Source organism: Pelodiscus sinensis, chromosome 10 (genome assembly GCF_052426305.1).
Source record: "Pelodiscus sinensis isolate ZL-2025 chromosome 10, ASM5242630v1, whole genome shotgun sequence".
NCBI classification, from domain to species: domain Eukaryota; kingdom Metazoa; phylum Chordata; order Testudines; family Trionychidae; genus Pelodiscus; species Pelodiscus sinensis.
The window spans coordinates 16,941,666-16,950,495 of NC_143061.1; the positions used below are offsets into that span (position 1 = coordinate 16,941,666).

At 44.7% G+C, this 8,830-nt stretch overlaps 1 protein-coding gene across 1 annotated transcript; it reads left to right on the forward strand.

Moving 5' to 3' along the window:
* Window positions 1-1,070: 1,070 nt before the first annotated feature.
* RPL22L1 (ribosomal protein L22 like 1) lies at window positions 1,071-5,328 on the forward strand. The gene is made up of 4 exons (XM_006122853.5): window positions 1,071-1,214; window positions 3,280-3,372; window positions 3,769-3,890; window positions 5,064-5,328. The coding sequence occupies exons 1-4, from the start codon at window positions 1,206-1,208 to the stop codon at window positions 5,206-5,208; spliced, it is 369 nt and encodes a 122-aa protein (XP_006122915.2). The 5' UTR covers window positions 1,071-1,205; the 3' UTR covers window positions 5,209-5,328.
* Window positions 5,329-8,830: the final 3,502 nt, after the last annotated feature.

Below are 8,830 nucleotides of genomic sequence, written 5' to 3' on the forward strand. Positions count from 1 at the left end.
CTAGGGCTAGACCCTTACATGGATACAGTATTTTATATCTCCATCCACATCTGTACTGGCAAAAATGAGCTATGGATATAAAGTGAATATCCATGGATTTGTAGGGTTCTACCTTTGGTCTCAATAAACCACACAGGGGCCATTCAGCTGCAGTTGCCCCGAACGCTGAACAATATTTACACAAATCCTGTTTTGTTGGTTTTTTAAAACATTGAGACTGCTATTTTCTTAAGTGTGGTAATGTGCCAGCATCAGCTGTAGGGATGTAAAAGGTTAACCTGTCTGTGGCAGGCCCAGTTGATCTCCCTATTCCTTGGCTGCAGGTTAGGAGCTAGCTCCTGAGAGGCTGCTTGCCTCAAGTGTGGGAAGCTGGCTGCAGAGCCCACAACAAAGCCTTACCAGGAGTGGAGCTGGCATCACATCCTTCACACCAGGCCAGAGCCAGCAGCAGCTCTGGTCTTGCTTTCAGGGTAACTTCACTAGGGGCTCTGTGATATAAAGCTTATTTTATTATGCTTTATACAGCAGAGCCCACAGCCAATATAAAGGCTGTGATTTTTAGTGGTTACATTTTAAACTGCATTTTTACATCCCTGGTCAGCTGTGTTGCTTGTTCCATGCACTGAGAATCTGGCCTCTAGCATTTGATAATGATACTCCAGCTAATGTCCATGTGGGCATATAGCCACCTGACACATGGCTTTAGGACCACACCTGGGCAAAGCTCACTGCAGGAGGGGCCTTATAGCAAAGCCTGCGGTTAGGTTTTCAAAATACTATTTAGGTTGGGCGAGTCTTAAAACTATAAAGCTTTTTTTAACATTTAAAAAAGCCCAGCTTGTCCCCTCCTTAAAACTTGAATTCTGAACGGACTGGCACTTAGCCATTCCTGCTGCAATCCTGCAGCCCAGCCTTGTGCGGGCCGGGGGTGTTTTGCTGCAGTTGCTTTAATCGTATTTCTGATGCGCGCCTCGCCCCACGGCTGACTCCGTGGGACACACACAACACGTACAAGGCAACGCAGCCGCGCGGAACCTGCCACGCGCCTCCCGGCCCGAACGCCGACTGTTACGCAACGCCGCCCCATTAGGCCCGTCCCTTTACGCCACTTGCTTGTGCGTGATGACATCATACCTACGCTACCCATAAAAGTCCAGCGCCGCGACCGCTTCCGCCTTTTGAGAGGCCTGCCGAGCGCTGGTGAGATGGCGCCGGTGAGTGAGAGAGACGCGGGCGCGTGGCAGCCTGGCAGGCGTGGCCTGGTATCACTGCGCCGCCCCCGCCCGTCAGGGAGCCTGCGGGCCAGGGGCCGCCGGTCTGTCGCTGAGGAGCCACCTAAGGCCCCCGGGGGCAGCCCCGTTCTCATGGCTCCAGTGCGCTGCAGCCTCGCCTCCAGCGCCCCTGCGTTGCAGCCCGGCGGGGCAAGCCCCCCACCCCCACCCCTCCGCCATCCGGGGGGCAAACCGCAGAGGACGTGGGGGCAAGGGCAGTGGCCCGGGGGGGGGGGTGGGGGGGGGTTACAAGCGGCTGGAGCGCGGAGGTGGCAAGCGGCACTGCGGTATAACCGCGCAGGTGCCGTGCCTCAGTTTCCCTACGCGTGGTGCCTGGCACTTGGCTGCCTTGCTGAGGTGGCCCGGGTGACCGTGCGTTCGAACCGGATCATTCCCTCGCCTCACTCCCTGTGACATGTCAGTTGCGCCTCAACAGCTGCCCGGCAGGGTGCTGTGATTTTCTCACCTGCCTACTCAAAGTTCAGCACATTTATGTTTTAAGCACATCAGTAAAAGTGGCAAACTGGGAGTGCTCAGTACTTCTGGAAATCCATGGCGGCTTCTTTGGTTAGCATTTTTAAAACATGGGTGCCTAAAGTCTCTATCCTCTGCGCATGCTTTGTAGCTGTATCTCCTGGCAACTTTGGGGACTAACCAGTTTGACTTTTAATGCCACTTTTGTAAGGGCTTCTCGCCACCAGCGTACTATAGGTACTGAAAGTCCTTACAGAATTGGTGTTAAGTCAAAGGCTGTGTCTACACTGGCATGAATTTCCGGAAATGCTTAAAACTGAATACTATTCCGTTTTCAGGTTTTCCGGAAAAGGAGCGTCTACATTGGCAGGCTGCTTTTCCGGAAAAGTGTCTGTGGCCAATGTAGACGCGCTTTTCCGGAAAAGAGCCCCGATCGCCATTTTCGCGATCGGGGCTTTTTTCCGGAAAAGACTACTGGGCTGTCTACACTGGCCCTTTTCCGGAACAGTGTTTCGGAATAAGGACTTATGCCCGAGCGGGAGCAGAATAGTTTTTCCGGAATAGTGGCTAATTTTGTACAGTAGAGCGTCGTTGCTTTTCCGGAAATTCAAGGGCCAGTGTAGACAGCTCGCAGCTTATTCCGGAAAAGCGGCTGATTTTCTGAATAAGTGGCCCAGTGTAGACACAGCCAAACTGTTTAGCTCCCAAAGCCAGGAAGCCTGCTCAGAGGATGGATACTTGAGTGTCCCTCTATCTCTGGGTCACAAGATTGTCATAACCAAAATGGGCTTGTGTAATAGGGTAGTTTTCTAAGTTGCATACCTACAATTTGCAGTTGACATGTGTCTCAGGAGTAGCAGCACTTTGATTGCATGTAGGGCAAGCAGCGCATGGCTCTCGCAGTTTGTGTGAAATCAGACCGCACCTCACTTCATGTGCCTTTGCTTTATGAGCATGTCACTATATTATACCAGTAAGGGGGGAAAAAAATGCTGATGGAAATCTGCGGAATCTGGCAACACAGCAATGGTAGACAAAATGTCTCAGTGGCCACACATGGAGCCTTGTTAAGCTGCATGTGGCCCATGGGCAGCAAGTTGCACCCCATTAGTCTAGAGCAAGAAGACTTGGCTAGTATAATTACACCAATATAGTTAAACTTATATTTGTGTGAAAGTGCCTGTACTGGAATGAGCTGATATAAGCACAGTTGCACTGGGGACATTGGAACTACAGTAGGGTTTTAACCAGCATAGCTATATTAGTAAAATCCAAAATTCCCAGTCTGACATAGCAATGCAATAATACTCCAGTTTAGACCAGGCCTCAGGAACCAACATAATCAATTCTTTGTCTAAGATGCATCAGGCAATTGTATAACCTACATTTGATATAGGGTAGCAAATGAGTTCATTTACTGATTGACTAACAGGATTCTGTTTGGGTGCAGATGTCCTCTGTTGTACAGAGGGTTTTTTTAAAGGGAAGTAAGGGGGAGTGATTTATGATGACTACTTGATTTTTATTTTTAAAGCAAAAAGACAGAAGGTCAAAAAAATCAACTTGGAAGTTTAGCCTTGACCTTACCCATCCCGTAGAAGATGGAATATTTGATTCTGGAAATTTTGTAAGTAGCTCTGTTCATACTCTTAATGAACAACATAATATGCTTAAGGTATATATGGACATCAGATTACACTTGACAAAATGTATGTATTATGTGTTTAAAAAGTAAATTGTAAATCTGTAATAGTTTTGCCTGCTAAATTTTGTTAAAAACATTTCCAAACATTTTTATAGATGAGCAATATATTATTCAATCAAAAGTAATTTTATTCAAAATTGCAAGGTTGTTTCAGTCAATTACAGCAAAATTTTATTGGGTTATATATACATAACACATTATGAATATAATAAAGTACTTTTGAGTTTTAACATGTACTAAATGGCTAGGGTCCCTTCCCTAGTTCAGACCTAGGGGACCATTCCCTAGTGTTCTTTTTTTTCCCCTCTTTTGAAATAGGAACAGTTCCTAAAGGAGAAGGTTAAGGTCAATGGAAAAACTGGAAATCTGGGGAACATCGTTCACATTGAACGTTTTAAGAACACGATCACAGTCATATCTGAGAAACAGTTCTCTAAAAGGTGGGCATACTTAATACTTACAAGGTGGTTGTCTTGCTTGTCCTTGTGGTTCAACTGATTCTGAATTATTTTTAGATGAACACGATATGATTTAATCCTGATACATACAGAGAAAAGTAGTGTCATAGTTAATTTTTTTCCTGAAACCAGGCCTGCACATGGTTTTTGTCAGTTTAACTTGGTCTTAGCCATGTGATGCATTTTTTTACTGAAATAATTAAAATCGGTATACTAGGGATCGGGATTCCCTCTAAGGTCTGGGCCACGCAATGGTTGCTCTGGAGCGATGCTGGGCAGCCACCATACAGCCCTGACCCCAGCTCTTGGCCATAGCTCCCGCCCTGGGGAAGGACTAGGCAGGCAATGTAGAGAGCAGTTGCTCCTGCTGCCAGGACCTAAGCCAGTGTGTGGTGAAATAATGCCCTTAATTATGAAAGCAAAAATGTAGAAAAAATGTTGTAGTAGGCAGAACTTTATAACAATAAGACAGTGGAATACACTTGCAATGAAACCGTAGTAGGGATGTAAGGGGTGAGTTGACTATCTGATAATCATTCCCTGTCTTCAGGGAACTCCCCCCCCCACACCTGCTGGGGACTATCAAATCATGTAACAGCTAAGATTTTGTGTGATTACATGATTATTGAAATAATCGATATGTAACATCCCTGCAATATATCTGTGATGTGAACTAAGGCTGTCTATATGTGATAGACTTAAGAGTGGCACACCTGTGCTGCTGCAGCTACACTGCTGTAAGGTCTCCCATGTAATATGATAATGTGAGATTGATCTCAGAGGGGTAGCCATGTTAGTCTGTTTCTGCAAAAATAATGAGGAAATCTGTGGTACCTTAGAGCAGGGGTGGGCAAAAGGGCCTCTGCAGGCTGGATCTATCCCACCAAGGTCTTGCTGCTCCCCCATCCCAGCACCAATCAGGGCCTAGGGATGGGGGAGCATGCGGCGCAGAGTCAACCTTTGGTTGACGCTAAGCTCTGCATGCTGGACGACAGGGTTGTGAGTGTGTTAGACATGGTAACCACTGGAAGTATTCAACATTACTGAAAACTAATCTTTGTATTTGTTGCATTCATCAAATTGAACCATGAATGTCACCCAAGACAGACATTAGAAGGTTTATGAAACAATATTAATTATGTGCCTTTTTTAAAGGTATTTGAAATATCTCACAAAGAAATATCTGAAGAAGAATAATCTTCGTGACTGGCTTCGTGTGGTAGCATCTGATAAGGAGACATATGAGCTGCGGTATTTCCAAATCAGTCAAGATGAGGAAGGATCAGAGTCTGAAGAATAAATAGAGCTTTTACTGAAAGCTTTATATTTCTAAACAGTGTACCAAAGACTAAACATCTATTTATGAGAACACTTTAACTTATTGGTGAATAAAGGTTTTGTGCACTGTTTTAAAAAAGTTCACACTGAAGCGTGGTCACCTTACTAAGTTTTCTTGCACTTGCAAATTGTACTTCATTTGCAGTTCTTTCATTGGGGTAAATTAGGAGTAATTCTTATGAAGTCAGTGGCATTGCATTGGTGGGAAATCAGCAACATTAAAATTGGGCACTTAATTTAAATACATTCAGCATACATAGTCACATTTGGGTTTTGGTATATGCATTTCTTCTGGCTTTAGAAGGCCTTTGACCAACTAATATTAACATGCCTAAAATTAAAAACTGTAAAACTAAGTTTTAACATGAAATTGTTCAAATTAGGGATGCAAGTGACTAGTCGACTATCTGATAAGCAAATGCTTATCAAATAGTCACTTCGACTAGTCACTTTCCCACCCTTGCTGCCACTATCAGAAAAAATTTCAAAAGCAGAAGTGCCGCAGAGAGCAAAGGGCAAGCGGGGACTCAAGCAGTCCCAGCTTGCCAGTGCTCTCTGCAGCACCCCCCCCCCCCCCCAGGGGAGCCAGCCCTACCAGGGGTGGGGGAACATAAGGGGCGCTGCTGCTGCAAAGCAGCCCCTGATCCCAGGGGTCCCAGTAGGGAGCTGGGCCCCACAGTGGAAAGGGCTGCTGCCTGAGCAGCCCCTGGCCACCGTGAATGGGTTGTTTGGCGGCAGCAGCCCCTGTCTACTGCTAGCCTTTGCTGCTGCAAAGAAGGGCTACTCTGGCACCAGCCTGTGTTCACAGTGGGCAGGGCTGACTGCCACAAATGGGCTGCCAGACTCAGTACAAGCCAGGATGGAGCAGTCCCAGCTTGCATTGATCACTGCACCTCTGCATTTTAAATCTAAGCTCAGCGGCTCTTACTACATTTAAAATGCAAAGTCACAGCACAGGTAGCTCAAGCTGGTATGAGCTAGGACTGCTCAGTCCCAGCTCAACTCTGCTCCTCTCAAGCTACCCCACTGTGGCTCTTTAGAGGTTCTTATTGACTAATCGTATAGTCGATACAAATTGTATCGACTACGATTAGCCAGATAATATTTTAACATCCTTCAAATGAGGTAAAATAAAGTTTGAAGGTCTGATGTACATATATAATAAAAGCAAGATCTTGATGCTACTCAAGAATTATTTAGTTATATGGAAAAATAGTAAAATGCTATGTGCTAACATGTAGCCTATATTCCACCAAGTTAGAATACAAATAACAAATGTCTTTTAGTGTTTTCAGGTATCACTAAGTTTTCTAGTTTATTCCCCATTAGGGATGTAAAATCCCATTTAATTAACAAGTTAATTGTTAAGTTTAACCAGTTAACTGATTAAACCAGTGAACAAGGGGCTCCTCCAGTCTGGCTGTTTCCAGTCTGGCTGCTTCTAGCCCTGTGCTGGGCTGCTGGCTCCCAGTCCATGTGGGCTGTGAGTTTGCAGTCTCAGCCTCATATGAGGCTGAAAGTGGCAGCTTGGGGGAGAGGCTGTCAGCATCCCTGTGGGGCTAGAGAAGCCCTCCACCCATGATGCGATGCTCCCTGGAAACAGGTTTACATTCCTATTCCCCATTACGGGTATTGCTTAAAAACTAAAAAGAGTAACAGGTTTTTTTGGAAACGGCCAGTGTAGACTTACCCTGAATGTAAAATTGCACAAGTCTGCAAGAAAATGTAATAAATTTTTTGCTTATTAAAGTTGAGGGATCAAATGGCTAGTTATATAGTTCTAAGCATGCTCAGAGGTGAGGATCAAAAGACATAAAGGAGACAGTCATTTGGGATGAGTTAATTTTAGTCCATTATTAAGTGATCTATCTAGTTTTTGTCCAGTTGTCACATTTTTAGTGAATGCAACAGATGGTTTGTTTTTTTTAAATTTGTTGTATTTTGGTAACTGAAAGCAAGCAATCTTTTACATACACCTCCTAGGGGCGGTACTGCACACTAGTATATGGCTGGTAAATGATACAAGAAACAAGGTGTATTTGGAAGGGGTGTATGAAATACATCTCTGGCCAGATGTTAATAGAACACAGAACTCAATCCTGTGTTTTATTGATCCTAAATTTTTTAGAAAACCAGATTCTGGTTGTAGTGTGCATGTGGTTGGAAGTGTGATACTGGTGTCTGAAGGGCCCTGTGTAAAGATGTCCCTGACATTCATGCCCTAGTTCAGGAAGAGCTCTTGCCTAAAGTTCCCTCTGCCTCCCATGGGAGGAAGAGTCATCAATAACTCTCTGGAAGTCTGCTTGTAGGTCCTGATTAAGTCTACATAACCTTTGCATGGAAAAAAGCAGAATCTGCCACTTCTGCAGTATTAATCTGATAGAGAGGCTGCACCTGGGACAAGAAAAGGTTTGTGGGTAGGCCCTGTGGATCAAAGTGTAGAGGTTAATTAATAGATTGGAGAGATACTGAGGGATTTGCAAGTTGCATAAACAGAAGAACTTGATTTTAAAAAGATCAAGATGAGAGTATCCAAAAAGAATAGAAACATGGCATTAAAAATTGCTTGAAGTAGAGGGCATTTAGATATTTAACTGTATGTGTATGGTATTCTATATTTGAGTATTTCTAAATTAGTTATTGGTTATTGTGAAAGTCACTAGAATATTCATTTAAAAACTTTTTTAAAAATTGGTCCTGTAGCACTTTAAAGTATCATGAGCTTTCATGAGCACAACCCACCTCTTGCTCAACTCATCTGAAGAAGTAGGTTGTGCCCACAAAACCTCATGATACTATCTATTCTTTTATTAGTCTCTGGTGCTACAGGACCACTTGTTTGTTTTTTCTAAATTACAGACTAAAAGGCTACCTCTCTGAGACTTTTTGAATATTCATTCTCTTTCTTTGACAGTTAATAGTGGGTAGCTTGAAGATTGCTGCACAACATAGCAAGAGGACAAACTTCCAGCATAAAAGAGGAGAGTCATGTTTTAACCAAAAAAAAAAAACCTGAGTGAGGCAGGTGATAATGTATGTGAGCTTTATGGAATTAGCAAATATCAGCTATGTAAGGCAGGGGTAGGCTCTACCTTCCTAATCTGTCAGGCATCGCCCTGCCCACACACTGCCCCTAGAGTACCTACTGTAGATGTTCTGGGAGTGGAGTGTTGCTGCCCCTACAGCCCGCACTGCTGGTGCTCCGGGGCTGGGGAGGCCAGGCCTGGCAGCATGATACACCCTCCCACAATGCTATGGGGCTGGAGAGGCTGGTCTGGGCTAGGCTACATGGTGCAGCATTCTCTACCTCCTCCCTTCCCAGTGCGCCTCCCCTAACCCCACCTTCCCTGATGGCTCATGGACATAATTTCGAGTATGAAGAAAAATTGTTCTCATTAACCACTGAGGCTAGGACAAGAAGCAATGGTCTTAAGTTGCAAGGGAGATTTAGGTTGGACATTAGGGAAAACTTTGTGTCATGGTAGGTAAGCACTGGAATAAATGGTGAAGGGAGGTTGTGGAGGTTTTCAAAGGCAGCTGTTAGGGATGATGTAGAATGGGGATTGGCAACCTATGGCTCCTGA